Source organism: Trichoderma ghanense (assembly GCF_004382785.1).
Source record: "Trichoderma ghanense strain CCMA-1212 chromosome Unknown scaffold_1, whole genome shotgun sequence".
In the NCBI taxonomy this organism is placed as follows: Eukaryota; Fungi; Ascomycota; class Sordariomycetes; order Hypocreales; family Hypocreaceae; genus Trichoderma; species Trichoderma ghanense.
Genome location: NW_027395664.1, coordinates 2784157 through 2799403, shown reverse-complemented (window position 1 = coordinate 2799403; position 15247 = coordinate 2784157). Strand labels below are relative to the sequence as shown.

General features: G+C 55.0%; 4 protein-coding genes across 4 annotated transcripts; 3 read left to right on the top strand and 1 right to left on the bottom strand.

Moving 5' to 3' along the window:
* Positions 1 to 853: 853 nt before the first annotated feature.
* Positions 854 to 1084, top strand: CCMA1212_002308 (uncharacterized protein; the record flags this gene model as incomplete). The annotated part of the gene is made up of 1 exon (XM_073699695.1): positions 854 to 1084. The coding sequence occupies one exon, from the start codon at positions 854 to 856 to the stop codon at positions 1082 to 1084; it is 231 nt and encodes a 76-aa protein (XP_073562081.1).
* Positions 1085 to 3539: 2455 nt separating this feature from the next.
* On the top strand, positions 3540 to 6696 carry CCMA1212_002307 (Asperfuranone cluster transcription factor; the record flags this gene model as incomplete). Its single annotated transcript, XM_073699694.1, has 6 exons — positions 3540 to 3831; positions 4076 to 4475; positions 4594 to 4863; positions 4920 to 5583; positions 5657 to 5899; positions 5956 to 6696. The coding sequence occupies 6 exons, from the start codon at positions 3540 to 3542 to the stop codon at positions 6694 to 6696; spliced, it is 2610 nt and encodes an 869-aa protein (XP_073562084.1).
* Positions 6697 to 7957: 1261 nt separating this feature from the next.
* On the top strand, positions 7958 to 10043 carry CCMA1212_002306 (Glutathione S-transferase U2; the record flags this gene model as incomplete). Its single annotated transcript, XM_073699693.1, has 6 exons — positions 7958 to 7966; positions 8131 to 8979; positions 9034 to 9149; positions 9210 to 9393; positions 9458 to 9538; positions 9606 to 10043. The coding sequence occupies 6 exons, from the start codon at positions 7958 to 7960 to the stop codon at positions 10041 to 10043; spliced, it is 1677 nt and encodes a 558-aa protein (XP_073562085.1).
* A 286-nt stretch (positions 10044 to 10329) lies between these two features.
* Positions 10330 to 12829, bottom strand: CCMA1212_002305 (uncharacterized protein; the record flags this gene model as incomplete). Its single annotated transcript, XM_073699692.1, has 5 exons — positions 10330 to 10745; positions 10811 to 11815; positions 11901 to 12190; positions 12385 to 12473; positions 12740 to 12829. 5 exons carry the CDS (start codon positions 12827 to 12829, stop codon positions 10330 to 10332), a joined length of 1890 nt encoding a protein of 629 aa, XP_073562082.1.
* Positions 12830 to 15247: the final 2418 nt, after the last annotated feature.

Below are 15247 nucleotides of genomic sequence, written 5' to 3'. Positions count from 1 at the left end.
CCCTGCGTGTCTTCAGTGTTGTGATGTGTGCACCGAGTGTCTTTTTCTTATTGCGTGCTTCTTCCCATGAACTGCACTTTTTTATACGTCGAACGACGTCAAGATCTTGATGGTGAAGAAAAAAAAAAGGACGATCAATCAGCCAACAACAAACAGCAAAGAGAAACAAGCCCGGAAAAGGGCGGAAAAGCAGACAAAATAGTTCGGAAAAGGTCGCCGAACGGGCCAAGGCTCCCAAGTTGGCTCTCTGCCGTTGCAAACCAGTGGGTGAACTTCTTCAGTCAATTCTCCTGCAGAAGAAGCAGCCTGGAACAAGCCATGAGCCAAAGTACACACACTGTAATAACCGAGCACTGGAACGTGGAGCCCACAGCGGATGTCAAAGAGGAAGATCACTGGACTGACTGGCTGCTGAGAGGGATGGGGGGACTGGGACTGGGACTCGAGGTCAGGGTGATCCGTCCCCTGTCCTTGCCCCCTGTCCCTGTCAAATTGTTGCACCCTTGTTTGACGGTCGAGGGTTTCCTGCCTACAGGATTCTGGGTACAGGAACTCAATACTCACCATTGCTGGATTTGCTGTAGCCTCTGGGCTTGTTCATGATGCTGGCGGTCGTACTTGATGTTTCCTCTTGCGATCGGGGCTGGTCGGGGAGGGCAAAGAAGCCAAGTAGCAGTTAACAGCTCCATGGCGGCACGTTCCGCCCCCCCCCCCAGGCTTTTACAAAGCTTTTACACAGCAGCACTATAACTAGTTGCAAGTCCCATAGCGGTTCATCATGGTAGTGGTGGTGGTGGTGGTGGGGGAAATTGGAGGAGGAGGAGGAGGGAAAGAATTTGAAATAACTGCCCCCATGTCGTTTGACACTTCGTTTCCGGGTTCTGTTTCTGGGGACATTGCTGCAGAAAGGCTGGGTCCATCCGGCACGAGGGTTGTATTTGGCACTAGCACCGAAGATGATGGGCGAGAGGTCGATGCGGCAAAGCTGGGCGATCGCAAAGTCTTTCCTCGGGAGGCCTTATCGGACACGTTTGAGTGGCATCATGTGGCGCCGGGGGAGGGCGGACCATTGGCTGTACTGTAAATGGTAACCTGACAGCTTGACAGAACCTGTAATATCTGCGATGTGTGCTCTGTAGGAGGCTGCTGTGATGGTATTCAGACTCACTTTAGAGATAACAATAAGGTGGAAGCATACATACCAAACTCATAGTCCGGATCTCTTGCATCGCTCATACAGCAACTAGCCCGGGGGCATATTGTGAACTTTGATTCGCAACTATCACAGCGGCAATGGATGATGGCATGTATCCTGTCTTGCCTGTAGGTACGACCTCCCAGTAACCTCGCTACTGTGCGACTACAGTCCATCCGATCCATCGAACCCCTGGTCCCGGCAGCTGTTGGACTCGCGCTCAACTCTAATAGCCACTACGTCTCCATCAAAAGCGAACAGCCTGCTCCGTGTGTCATCGATCTTAGACCAAAGCTACTAACACCATGATTCCAACGCACCTACGCGTATGGAATCGCCCCCAAGTTTTGTCCGTCGGTGCGTGTGAAGCGGCCGGATGACGCCAAACCCGGACGCGCCACCAGCGAAACTGCATCGCCACTCGCTCGATGCGACGACTAACAGAGACGGTCGATCTCGAAAGCCATCGTGCTCGCCTCCTGGGATTACCTCGTTGATAGTGGTAAAAGTATGGGGTACCCAACCCAGCCAGTCAGAGTGAGACAAGAAGAAAGCAACTGATTGAACGAGAGTAACATGAGCCTAATCGGATGGAACCAGACATGCGTGAGTCCATCCCAGCAGCAGCAACGACAGCATGAGCACCTCCGCAAACACGGTAGCATCGCCTGTAATCATCAGCAGCGGTCCAAGCAGGTTGTAAGTGTGAGAAGCAAGGGGATCTACAGCATCATCTCGAGCTTGCTTGCGATGAGAGGGGAAACAAGAGCCAGGGCCTCACCACAAAGAGAACAAGGGTGGCCGCTTCGCAAGCTTTCCCATGGAGAGTGCGACCTATGTAGGCTCGATCTCGAGCTTGACGTTGACATTGGCATCGACTCGTGCTCCTTGACGCTATTAGCGAAGAATCAGGCAATGCTCAATGCCCCAGTGCCCATTCTCTAGCAGCCCCTCCAGCGCCCTCTCAGTGTCTGTCCACTCGCTGCCGTTCAGCAAGGTATCGTATCGGCCCAGTAGGCTGTACCCGCTACAACTCAACTGCCCCCAGGGCGAAGCGACCCACGCAAGTGGAATAGCTGGCGAGCCAATTCCAGCCCAGGCTCAGCGGAAGCGTGCAGGTCACCGTCTGGAACGAATGCATGAATGAATGGATTGGACCGTTGAGGGTGAGTGGAAGACGGGATGGAGGGGAGGGGGAAGAGTCACCCTTAGCGTGTCTGCCCGCTGAGTTTCGGCGAGGTGGATGCCGGTGCTGACGGGAGGCACGCTTTGGTGCAGCGCTGTGATGCAGCGCTGTGATTGACGGACGACTTGTCGAGTCTTACTGGCTGTGCGTGCATGCTTGTTTGGTTTGATCAACTGAAGCTCAAGTCCATCTGACATTTAGTTCATATACCTAGGTAAGCATTCCGGATTCCACTACAGGCTGAGGAAGTCGTCAAATCTCTGCTAGGTATTACTGAGGCTGTCGAGGTGCTTTACATCTGATCCGCTGTAAGTAATCACGGATAGCGTCTGTAGCGCCTGTAGCGCCTGTCCGTCGCCCGGAGTGGTTCTTTCTCGGCCCCTCTTGTAGCTGGTACCTGGCCAGCACCGAGCCTCACCGTTGCTGCACTGGTGCGCCCCATGCCCTGCCCGCGCACGCAGTGCTAAATATAGCAACGACCCTCCATTATTAATGCAGGCTGCGACGTAGCCCGGCAGTACAGGGTACAAGCGTCCCTGGCACCTGCCTTGCGCAACCCACTTCGATGATGCCTCGCGGCCAGCGCTATTACCCACTCGCAGTTTCCCCAAACAGCCAGCCAGCCCTGGAGGAAGGAACACTGGACTCGAGCTTGTACGGCGGACTCGCCTCACTGCCCGGCTGCCCGCATCCACAGCCTCCGGCAGTCTCAGCTGTGCTTGCACCAACCACTGGAACCACTGCAGTACCCTTTTGAGCAGGTACCTTCTTCAACAGCCGTCATCTCTCTGCTGCCTTTCCTCCTCCTCCTCCTTCATCCCACTGCCGCGTCGGACCCTCAATCTGCTGGCTCGACTTATCTCATCTCTTTACTCATCTCTCCGCTCCCTTTTCCTTCCGTTTTCTTTTCATTCTCCTCGCCTTGCATCTCGGTTCAAACCCTTTTGCAGCTGCTTCGACCAATCGTCCCGCCTCCCGCGTGGACGGCGACCCCCAAGGCGATTTTTGCTACAGAAACTGGGATTCAGCAAGGGGGGAAACGAACCAGCACTTACTCAATCGCCACCACCAGCAGAGAACGTCCGATCCAAGCCCATCCATCGCCTGCGCCCAGCCGCAGCGCTTCTTTTGCGCCGACGCCCATCACCGACCAGCACCATGCCCGGCTCCTCAGACAACGGCTCGTCGAGCAACGGCTGCAACCACTCGGGCCTCAGCCCATCTCACGACGACTCCATGGCGCCTCGCGATGCGCATCCCGACAACTCCAGCGTCCCCAAGCCCAAGCGCCTCGCCTGCATGATCTGCAGGAAGCGCAAGCTCAAGTGCGACGGCATCCGGCCCAGCTGCAGCACCTGCTCGCGCCTGGGACACAACTGTGCCTACGACGAGCAGCGGAGGAAGAGCGGGCCCAAGCGTGGCTACGTCAAGGCCCTGGAGGAGCGACTGAGTGAGGACCCCCGAAAAGTCTCCTTGTTGTCGTGTTATTTCTCTACTTGTATTGTCTGATTCTTCACATCGTCGCTGCGCTGTCGGTCGGTCTCTGTGAGGACGCGCGGGGAGAAAGGGGGGAGATGGTGGGGGAGAGGAGAGAGAGAGCAGAGGACGGGGCAACCATTGCGACCCTGGTTAAAATATCGACAACTAATGGGGACGACACTTCATCATGCGGAAATGCTAACCTGAATTCGCAGAACAAGTCGAGACGTTACTAAAGACCCAGGAACCACCGGCAAAGAGCCCGACAAAGGGCGTTGGCATCCAAATGCCGAATGCCCACAATCAGACCCATGCTCCTGCGGCTATGCCTATGCCCAATCCCAACATAGGCATGAATGGAGAGGAACGCTGGCAATTCAACAATGGCGAGTCGCCTCAAGCAGCGCCCCTTGATGACTTCGGCTTCAATGCCAACATGGGCATGCCCGTCAACAACATGCCTGGGAACTTCACCTGGGAAATGATTGGCCTGGGACTGGAGGAGCCGCTACCGCCACAAGAAACCATTGATGAGCTACATCAAATCTACTTTGAAAAAGTTCATCCGTCGATGCCCATGATTCACAGATACCGGTACCTGGCCGCAATGAACCTGTATGTCGCCTCGCCCTGTGGACTCTGGCACTCATCTGCGAGACGAATCCGCACTCTTCTTGTTCGAAACATATAGAAGCAACTCGTTGAAGGTTGAAGTGGCTCACAATTTGTATAGGGCACCGAGTGCACGACCCCCAGTCTGTTTGCGATACGCCATGTGGACATTGGCCTGCTCCATCTCGGACAAATACACGGATCTCAAGGATCTATTTTACCAGAGGGCACGCAAGTATGTGGAAGCTGATTACATGAAGGGCTTTGGAGAGCACATGATTTCCGTCGCGCATTGCCAGACGCACATCCTCCTGGCGAGCTACGAGATGAAGATGATGTACTTTCCCAGAGCCTGGATCAACACGGGCTCTGCTGTCCGCCTAGCACAAATGTAAGCCCCGCCTCCTCTGCTGCCAATCAAGGACGTCGTGGACTGACAAGCTACAGGATTGGACTGCACCGCATGGATGGCAGTGGCCTGGACGTCAAGCAGTGCCTGCCGCCTCCCAAGGACTGGACCGAGAGGGAGGAGAGGAGACGAACGTTTTGGATGGCCTTCTGCGAGGATCGCTATGCCAGCATCGGCACTGGTTGGCCCATGACGATTGACGAGAAGGACATCAAGACCAACATGCCATCGTCGGACCAAGCCTTTGACATGAGCCGTCCGGAGCAGACGCTTACTTTAGAGGAATGCACGAGCCCATCCGGAGCCGGCAAGCTCTCGTCCTTTGGCGGCATCATCCTCATGGCTTGTCTGTTCGGCCGCAACCTGATCCATCTGCACCGGCCCGACGACGATGACCTCGACCACGACATTAATGGCCCGTTCTGGAAGCGCCACCGGCAAATGGACCACATCCTCCTCAACACCTCTCTCTGCCTCCCCTCCCACCTCAAGCTTCCCGCCGGCCTGGCCAATCCCAACGTCGTATTCACAAACATGAGCATCCACACGTCAACTATTTGCCTTCACCAGGCGGCCATCTTCAAGGCAGAGGCAAACAAGCTTCCGGCATCTGTCAGCTCGGAGAGCAAAGTTCGATGCATCACTGCCGCAAACGAGATTGCCAGCATAATGCGGACAATATCGCACATGGATTTATCTGCCGTAAGCCCTTTCCAGACGCACATTGTTCATTTGCGATTGGACTTAGTGGCAGTTGCTAACGTGAGATTCCTAGATGAATCCGTTCATTGCCTTTTGCCTCTATGTCTCTGCCCGAGTTTTCATACAGTATCTGAAGAGCAAGCCTGATGACGCGCAGACGATTGATTCGCTGCGATTCCTAATCTCGGCCATGAACGCCCTGAAGCGGCGGAACCCCCTGACCGAGTCCTTCCTTGTGCAGCTCGATGTGGACTTCGAAACTCTAGCACAAAAGATTCCCAAACTGAGAGGCGCTTTCCCTCGCCCTGGCGATAGTGTAAGCCTTTGTATCTCTTCCACTTTCTCTCGTTTCAAACTAATTGTTTGGTGTAGCCTGCCGAAGCCCCCAAGGGACTTCCTGTACGGGCCGGAGCTGTCTGCGATGATCCAGAGGGCGTCAAGGGCATCCTGTCTTACCGAAACGAATGCCACTTTATGAAGACGACGGGCGATACCGGTAACGTAGCCACGGCTCCCGACATCACTGAAGCTACCACCGATTCCCAGAGCATGTCGACATCAAACTCCAACAATTTTGGAAACGGAGCGTGGCTTACGGCCGAGCAGCAAATGCACGTATTGACGCCCAATTCCAGTAGCATGTATGAGAAGAACATGGGCAGCGGCGGCGGGTTAACCGGCTTTGGCGATGGTCTCGATCAAGATGCGTCCGGATCCCCCGACATGCAATCTGCTGGACGGACTCCTAACTCGAGCGGCGGCGCATCAGACACACGGCCTCACCTAGCACCTGGCCAACTTTCCGGCGGTCAGTCGGGACACGAATCGTACCGCGCGAGCCCCATCTCGCCGCAGCAAACGATGATGAACCACGGCGGCATGGACAACGGTGCTGCTCAAGGATTCTATAACGACCCCAATGGTTTCACGATGGCTGCGGGCATGGGAATGCCACAAGCACCGTACGGCATGTCCAATGGGTGGGGAGGTCTCAACGGGCCAGCTGCTGGGATGCAACCGGTCGGCGGCGAGGGCGTCCTGAGAGCGCTGATGAACATGGGGCCTATGGACGCCATGGACCTATCATCGTGGGACTCTGGAAACCCTCATTAGTGAGCCATATTCAACAGGCTTCTAACGCGCCAGCATTACATTACATATGAAAGAGGAGAGAAGGGGGCGGAAAATCACAGTCTCGGCTAGATTTGACTTCAAAGTGAGGAAAGGACTTTTTGGGGGGGTTTTTCTTATACTGGGTATCTCTTGTCTTGCACGAGGAAATGTTTCGACGAGTATATACGGACTTTTTTACTCTCGCTTTACGGCTTCACGTTGTCTGGTGGATTGGACGATTATATGGCGTGTTAGGGACTGGGCGAAATTGGTTGTTCTACTTGCCTCTTTTTGCCATTGATTTTACTCTTTTCCGATGTTCACATCTTTCTATATATCTTGACATTTCATCGTCATCTTCTCCTCTTTACATCTTCTCAACTATGCTTCATATTCTTACCACCCAGTTGTTCCAGCTGTGTAACTTGTGAGACGGTTTGCCAGGGGGGGGAGTTTGTGACGGCAGGATGACATGGAACCAGACAACTGTTTAGTTTATACCCGGCGTGAAGAATGTAGCTTGAATGAAGCAACGAATTAACTTGCCAATGTGTCTCAGTAAGGCACGTCTGTTTTCCTCGACCATTTCAGAGGGAGTCTCACGACAAACACCTTGTGGCGAACATGAGCAGCCTGACAAGATCGTAGGGAAAGAAGAATCGAGGTGCATGCGTCTGAACAAGGCAGGTGGTCCGTGCACGCATTGCCGCCCTGCAACGCTCCTTCCCTGTGCAATTGCTTACTTTCCCCGCTCTGACCTCGTCTATTGGATAAGAAACAGGGAAGCTCCGATTCTCTCTTAAAGCAGCGACCGGGGATTGTTAAACCAAACAAACAACAGCAGCAGCAGCAGCAGCATCATCATCATCATCATCATCATGATTATTTTCATCAACCCGATGACAATCTATTCAGGCGCTGCATGATATCTTACCTTATTCAATGGATCTCCATTTCTTATCTTATACATACAGCAACTGTTGATCTTTTACTTGGATAAAGTTGTCATTCTTTACCGCCACCTTTCCGTCTATTTGTTTCGGCCCTTGAGTGCCCAGGATGGCGGCCCCAGGGACCTCATTTGGCGCTCCCTCGGCAGGCCACTATCTAGGTGTTGGATTGGACCTTGAAGCTGTCGGGATTGCTGCTTATTCGAACCTGGAGGGTGCGTATCACGGGAACGTTGGCACTGGTAGTGGTGATCAGGTTGATGAAGGCGACGAAGGTCGCGGGAATATGAATGGGAGCAGGAACAGCCGTAATGGTGATGGTGACGACAGCAGAGATGTCAATGGCGATGGAGGTGGAAATGATGGATGCTCGGCGGCTTTGCTGAGTAAGGGGAGAGTAAGGGGGAGAGAAGGCGGGTTTGGCGGATATCCAGGTGCGAGACATGTGACGGCCATGGCTGCGCAGCAGCAACGTCAACACCAGCACCAACAATTTCACCATCATCATCATCAGCAGCAGCAGCATCATCATCTTCCGGCTGTTCCAGTCCCTCACCAAGCATACCCTCACAGCACCTACCAGCAACAGAGACAAGTGTCAGGAGGGCAGTTTGGCATCCTCCAGCCGACTCCCATGTCAGCTGGCATTCCAGCCCACAATGACTCGTCATTGCAACCTCGAGACCACAATCACACCTATCACGGCCATAATGATGTTCGAAACATAGCAGAAACACCTGATTCTGCAGCTGTGCCTTACAAGCTCAGCCAAGCCAGGCTCGTCGTCGACCCTCCTGATCTCCAAGCGTGGCGCCAAAAGCTCTTCGACGTGGACGACCTCATCATCCTCACGCACGAGCAATTCGAGACGTACTTCCCTCACGTCGACAACGTCTACTCCCACCGCTCCACCCAGAGGTACAAGCGGAAGCCCTTCATCTCACACTATTGGGACTGCCGCATGAAGGGCCGGCCGCCCGGGACGCCCAAGTCGGACGACCCGAGCAAGAAGAAGCGCAAGCGCAGCGCCCGGGAGCGCGACCTGTGCGACGTCAAAATCAAAATCACCGAGTACTTTCCCGATGCCGGTGCCGAGGCCGCGCTGGACCGGGACGTTGCCGCTGCCATTGCCGCCGGCACGGCCGCCGCTTCGGTTGTTAGTGCCGGGAGGCGCTTCTGGACGATTCAGCGGGTCAACGGCAACGGTGGTAACGGAAAGGGAGACGGAGTGGCGGGGCCGCATCGGCATACGCTGGAGAGGAGCGACGACATTAAGAAGAGCAGCGTGCAGCGCTTGGTGGCGACGAGGCTCAAAGAAGGCAAGAAGACGCAGGTTAGTTGGTTGAAAGGGGCTGAGCTTACGGTGCAAGGATAGGCTGACACGCAGTTTTTCTTTTCGGACCTGAAGAGAGCACTTCAAACAAAGGCTGCTGGAGCTGCGCAGGAGACGGCTCGGCTGCACAGCAAGGAGGCTGATTTGAGGCTATACGCGGCATGCTTCTGGTACGCAACCTTTGCTTCTTCTCACCTCTTCATCTTCTAGCTTCTGACCGCGAACTGTAGCCCCTTTTCCCAGCGCGTCTGGATCGCTCTCGAGGCCAAAGGCCAGCCATACCAGTACATCGAAACAGATCCCTTCAAGCGGCCCATTTCAACGCCCCTTCGTGAGGCCAATCCGAGAGGCAGCGTCCCGGCCATTCGCCAAGGGGACTGGGCTTGTTCTGAGAGTGCTGTTATTTTGGAATATGTACGAACGACCGTCCACGCGTAGCGATCTATGCTAACGTGAAGCTTCGATGTCTTGGAATTAGTTGGAAGACATCTACCCCGACATACCGCTGTTCCCTTCTGACCAACGCCTGAGAGCCAACTGTCGCCTCTGGATCCATCATGTAAGTCACATCTGACTCCCTGTCGTCATCCTGATTGAAATCAAATGCGCTAAACCTTCTTTGAAAGATCAACACCCGCCTCGTCCCAGCCTTCTTCTCCCTACTTCAACCACCATCACCATCCACAGATCCTTCTCAAGCCGCCATTGACGCCCCGACAACGACAGCATCATCCGCATCATCCGCTTCCACCTCCTCTCTCGCCCTCCTTCAATCCCACCTAACGGCCCTCGTCCTCGCCGCCGACGAAAAAGGCCCCTTCTTTCTCGGCCCGTCCCTGTCCATTGTCGACATTCACTTTGCCCCCTTTGCCCTCCGCCTCAGCCGCATCCTCCATCATCGATATCCAGGTTTGCTTCTGGCTGATGCCACTCCCGGGACGCGCTGGCATCGATGGCTGGACGCGTTGGAAAGGGATCCGCATATTCAAGCGACGACGAGTACAGCTGACTTTTACTTGGATACAGTCGAATTGCTTCTTCAGACGTTGAACGAGGAGAGCTGACGAAATTGTTTGACGGTTTCATGTACCTTGTTCCACAAAATAAGCCAAGATGTATAGGAGGAAAAGGAATTCGAAACAAATGATACCCGTACACCATCTCTTCAAAATGCCCGTGTGGTATCGAGAAATGTACATGCTGACCGCCAAGCTGAATATAAGGCATGTATACAGTAGTATGTCCAACAGGTCTGATCCTAAACCACATCATATCTAGGCTTAAGTCTCAAAATTACCAACCCAAGAGGTAAGAACAAAGTATAGCTATACAGCAAGTGAATGATAGGTATCAAGAAGATGTGCGTCGGAACTGGGCCGTGTCTCTCCTCCGCCTCCTAATGTCGGCCCATTTCTCGCTAAAGGTGACGACGTCGCCGCTCTGACGAGCCCGGACGCGGCCCTCGCCGAGCTCCTCGAGATCTTTGGTCTCGAGATACTTCTTTCCTTCTCCGTCGTCCACCCACCGCTGTGGATCGGGCAGATACGCCCAAGAAAAGACGGCACCAAAGGCTGCCACCGAGCCAAAGAGAAGAAAGATTAGGCCCTGGCGGCTGTCGCTATTGTACGCCCGGTTGATGCCATACACAATAAGCAAAGAGAAGATGCTGCCGGCCTTGCCTGCTGCCGCCGAGATTCCATGGCACGTCGATCGGTAGCAAGTCGGGAAGATCTCAGCCGGTATGATAAACGTCAGTGTGTTTGCCCCTGAAACGCTACGGTTAGCATCAATTTAATGGAGAAACTGAAGCTGTGCTTAGGAGGCTTCTTACCCATGTTAAACATGAAATGGCAAATGGCCACAAACACGACCGTGGCGGGCGCAGCCGACTGTTGGTGGACGCCGTAGTAAACGCCTCCGGTGATGATGAAAAGAATGGCCAGAACGAAAAAGGAATTCGTGAGCCATCGCTTGCGCGGGATGCGATTCGCGAAAAAGATGAAGCAGACGCTACCAGCAATAGAGGCCAAGGAGACTGTCAGTAGATACTGCTTTGTCTGCTGTATCAGCACGTCGTAGATGGTGTTGCACGGCTCTGTCTTGTCCGTCTGCCATACGGGGAGCCCCGCTGTCACCCAACTAGGCACCGTCGAGTTTCCTCCCGGCAGTGACGATTTCCAGCACGACAGTGAGCTGTTGATGGGCTTCGGCTTCGACGTAGCCCACATATCGGCCAGAGTACCCCGGTTGTCGAGCGAGAGGCCATAGAAGCTTACGTCAAGAAAGAACCATGCTGCTGATGTGCCAAGGAGGTAGTACCAGTTGCCGTCCCGTATGAAGTAGTTGTAGAGGTCCTCCTTGGAAAACTGGATAGGCATCGGCCCATGGGAGTTTTCCGGGTGTATACCGCGGGCGGGGTTCATCTGGACATTGTTGGAGTTGGTGCCGGGTGGTGCCCCGTAGACACGCTGCGTATTCATAATGGCAACAGCGGGCTTGTTCTTGACCTCGAGGCTGTAGAGACCGCAGTCGAACAAGAAGAATCGGAAAATGATGGCGAGGAGGGCGGGCACGGCGCCCGAGCCGATGACAATGCGCCAGATGCCGTCAACAGCTCGGCGACACTCCTCCTCATGCAAGGTATCGAGCCCGCACCGCTTCGCCTCAAGTCCATGGGTATTGTTGAACCCTATTAGGACCAGCAAGCCAATGATCTGGGCCAGGGCTTGTCCAACGGGCTGCATGAGGAAAACACTGGCAAGCATGCTTGATCTAGACTGAGTACTAGACCATTCAGAAGTAATCGTGGCGCTTAAAGGATATTCAGCTCCAATGCCTGACGGAGAATTGGTAAGTCCAAGATGCAAAGTCGCGGGCATAAAGGAGGAGGTAGAGGAGGGGTGCTGGGTGGTGAAGCATACCAATGCCCATGACAAAGCGCCACCAGATGAACAAGCCGAGGAAGGACATGTCGCCGTAGCCATGGCTGCTGGTAGCCACGCCAATGGTCGAGACAATGACAAGAACTAGCTCAATACCATAGAGGCGGGTACGGCCAAAGCGATCAGCGAGGTAGCCAAAAAGCACCTGTCCGACGATGGAGCCAAGGAGGGTAAAGAAGTTGATGAGGAGGCTAGCCCATTCGCCTCCATGTGGCCAGTACACAAAGGCGACAGAAGCAAGAATGACATTGGTCGAGAAGAGGTTGTATCTGTTAAGAAACAGTGTTTAGCACGAGGAGGAGTGAGTTGTAATACCTTATGCACGGTGATACCGAGTTGAGGATAATGGAGAGGATGAAGAGGGTATAAAATCGAAGCACAGCAGAGACAGATTGAAGACAATCGAGAGGAGGAAGAGCATGAAGAGCAAGAGGGTCAAGAGGGACACAAGCTGGCAACTCACGAGTCGGTAAGGAAACCCGAGGCGGCAACGGCCCAGATGCGGAAGTTCCAAGAGTTGAGATCAAGCTCGTAGCGCAGCTGATGGCGATCCTATGACAGGCAAAGACTCGCAGGCCGAGTGTTAGCAGGCCGCAGGTTGTGGCAGAGGCAAGGCATCCGGTTTGCGCGGGACAGTGGGGCGAGCCCCCATCTAACGATCCGCAGCCGCAGATGCAGATGCAGTCGCGACGAGGATGGAGAAGCAGCAGTAGCAGCATGTGGGATATTCAGATGTAGCATAGAGTCGTGGAGCTGGGCCGCGGATCAAGATGGGGACGGGGATGGGGAGAGCGGTAGGGGATCGAGAAACGGCGCACCTGGACGTCCTGGGCTGACAAGGCAGAGCTGTCGGCGCCGAGAAACCCTCGATTCCTCCGCCCGGAGCTGGTCCCCAGTTCCCAAGGCATTGGCCGCGAGACACGCTGCTCAGGCGTCGCGCCCAAGCGGACAGACGGGCGGGGAAGGGTTGCAGCAGCTGATGATGTGCTTTCTGCTGCTGAGACTGAGACAGTCTCGGGCTGCTGTTGCGTCCCTCTGTTTCCAAGTCTCTTCTCTCTGCCTTTGTTCCCCCTATCTGTCTGAACGGCTTCAGTCAAGAGACAGGGCCCTCAGGGGGGAGGCGGAAAACGGCAAGAGACGGCTGTTGCTGTAGAACGGGGCACGAGAGGCAGAAATCGGACGCAATACCAGCGGCCGGCTCATTACGAAAGACACGATTCGACGTTAGCATCTCATGACGGCGCAGCAAGATCGTCGTGCGTGAGTGAGTGAGTGAGTGAAGCGGCGAGAGGAGACCAGAGAGAAGCAGAGGGGGGATGGAGTGAGAGGACGGAAAAAAGGAGCGAGGTGAAGACGGAGAGAAGAAAATTTGTCAGAGCGGCGGCAAGGCAGAGAAATGATGAAGAGAAGACGAAACGGAACGAGGCGTCTCTAAGGCGAGCGGGCAGGAACTTGAAGTGAGCTGGAGGGTCGAGAACATGAACTGGAAGCCATCGCAGCCTGTGTTAGAGAGCTACGCGGTTTGCAGCAGCAGCGCCAGGCGTGGCCCAAGTATTGGAGCATTACTGGGTACCGCAGTAGCAGGTAAAGTATTGAGGCAGTAGCCTGCCAAGCTCGCGATTGCCTACCTTTTGCCTGAGGCTGAGGACAGGCAGGGCAGGCACAGCGTCTGGCGACTTCCAGCTTCTAATGAAGTACTCGTACTTGTACGCTTTGGACGCTCGGTACCACATCTTGCACCAGGGGAGGTGGGACGCGTGCTAGGACGGCCCGTGGGTGGACATTGCCTGATACCTGGCTCTGCCGCCACTGCGACCACGCACTCCGAGTAGCAGCTGGTAGCAACGAACGTACCTTGTTAGGTCTCTCGGGTCTGTCCAATGTCTGGGTGCGACCTCGGTTGGCTCCTGCAATTGCAGGTTAGGCTGGCATTGGTGAGAGCTTAATTCTGCGCATGCCCACGACTCTGCTTCTTCAATCGCCATCTGCTGGGATCCTACAAAAAAAGGGTCCTTCGTGCTTCCTGCTAGCATTGCGACTCTACAGCATTATGGAATGGCCCGTTCCCACTTTACTTGCCAGCCATGAACCAAGCACGAATCCAGACTCGGGGAACGAACCGTGCCCAAACTTGGACGGGCTAGGCGTAGCAGCAAGAGCTGATGCTACGACGAATACGGGGGACGGGGCGATTGGCTTCGATTGGGGTTGGAATTCGAAATGTCACCCCAACCCTCGACGGCCTTTGAGGCAGGAGTCCAAATTCACCGTGACGGAAGCGCATGCTAACCAGCTGAGCTGAGTCGGGTGGCCCTCGGTGGTTTACAGGGCAGCCACGACGAATTGACTCTACCCGCTCCCACCATCTTCCAGTCAAGCACATCAACCCTGCTTCCACACCACCCGTCCACGAGGAGCAAGACAACGAAGAAGCAGGAGCAAAATCAAAAAAGCATAGAGCCAGCCATGTCAGAATGTCATCGTCACACAAGGGCGGTGGGTCGGCAAGGCATACCTACCTACCGCACTGGCTCGATGAGCCATCAGAAACCCATTGCTCGGAACACTCGAACTTCAATCATCAACCAAGGCCGTGAATCCGTGGCTCCCACGCCATCACGCGGCTGCCCACGCTAAAGCATGGGCAGAGACAAGACCGGCCAGAGGTGTCGGGGAGAGCACGTGGAGGCCGGCGCTGGAGACGGTTCCTGAAGACGAGTGGGGGAGAACCGAAAGGTGGCTGTCGCGAGTGAAGAATCCCTGGACTACCGTACCGTCCTAACGGCGCCAGCCCGCCAGCCGCTAAGCACTTGCTCGTGGCCCCAGCAGTGGCCATTAGCAACAGCCGGCCGTCCTCTGATTCCCTAGTACTCGCCGAATTACTTGACCATCGCTGTCGATGGCCTCATCTAGGCCTTGGCCGGGGTGGGTGGTCTTCTCGAGAAAAGCACGTTATGGGAGGGGTCTTGAGGCTGGAGCAAAGAGGCTCTCTGGTCGCATCGCACCGTCGCATTCGAGCGCTGTTGAGGGATGATAGGTAGGAGAGGAGAGGAGAGGAGGATGGATGGATGGGACAGACGTCTTACATGATTTGACGAGCACAGATACGGTCGCAGCAGTGATGATATCAAACGGCACACGGCGCACACAGCTGAACTCTGAACTCCAGCCCGCATCGCCGAATCCGGGCCACTGCGACTCTGGAGTGCTGCAGCAGCCCTCCATTCCGGATGGATACGGCCTGCCGCACGCTTCTTCTCTTCCTGCTTGCTCTCCCCGTCGCTCCTCCTAGCTGCCCTGCCGCTGCTGAGGGATACATAGGGGAC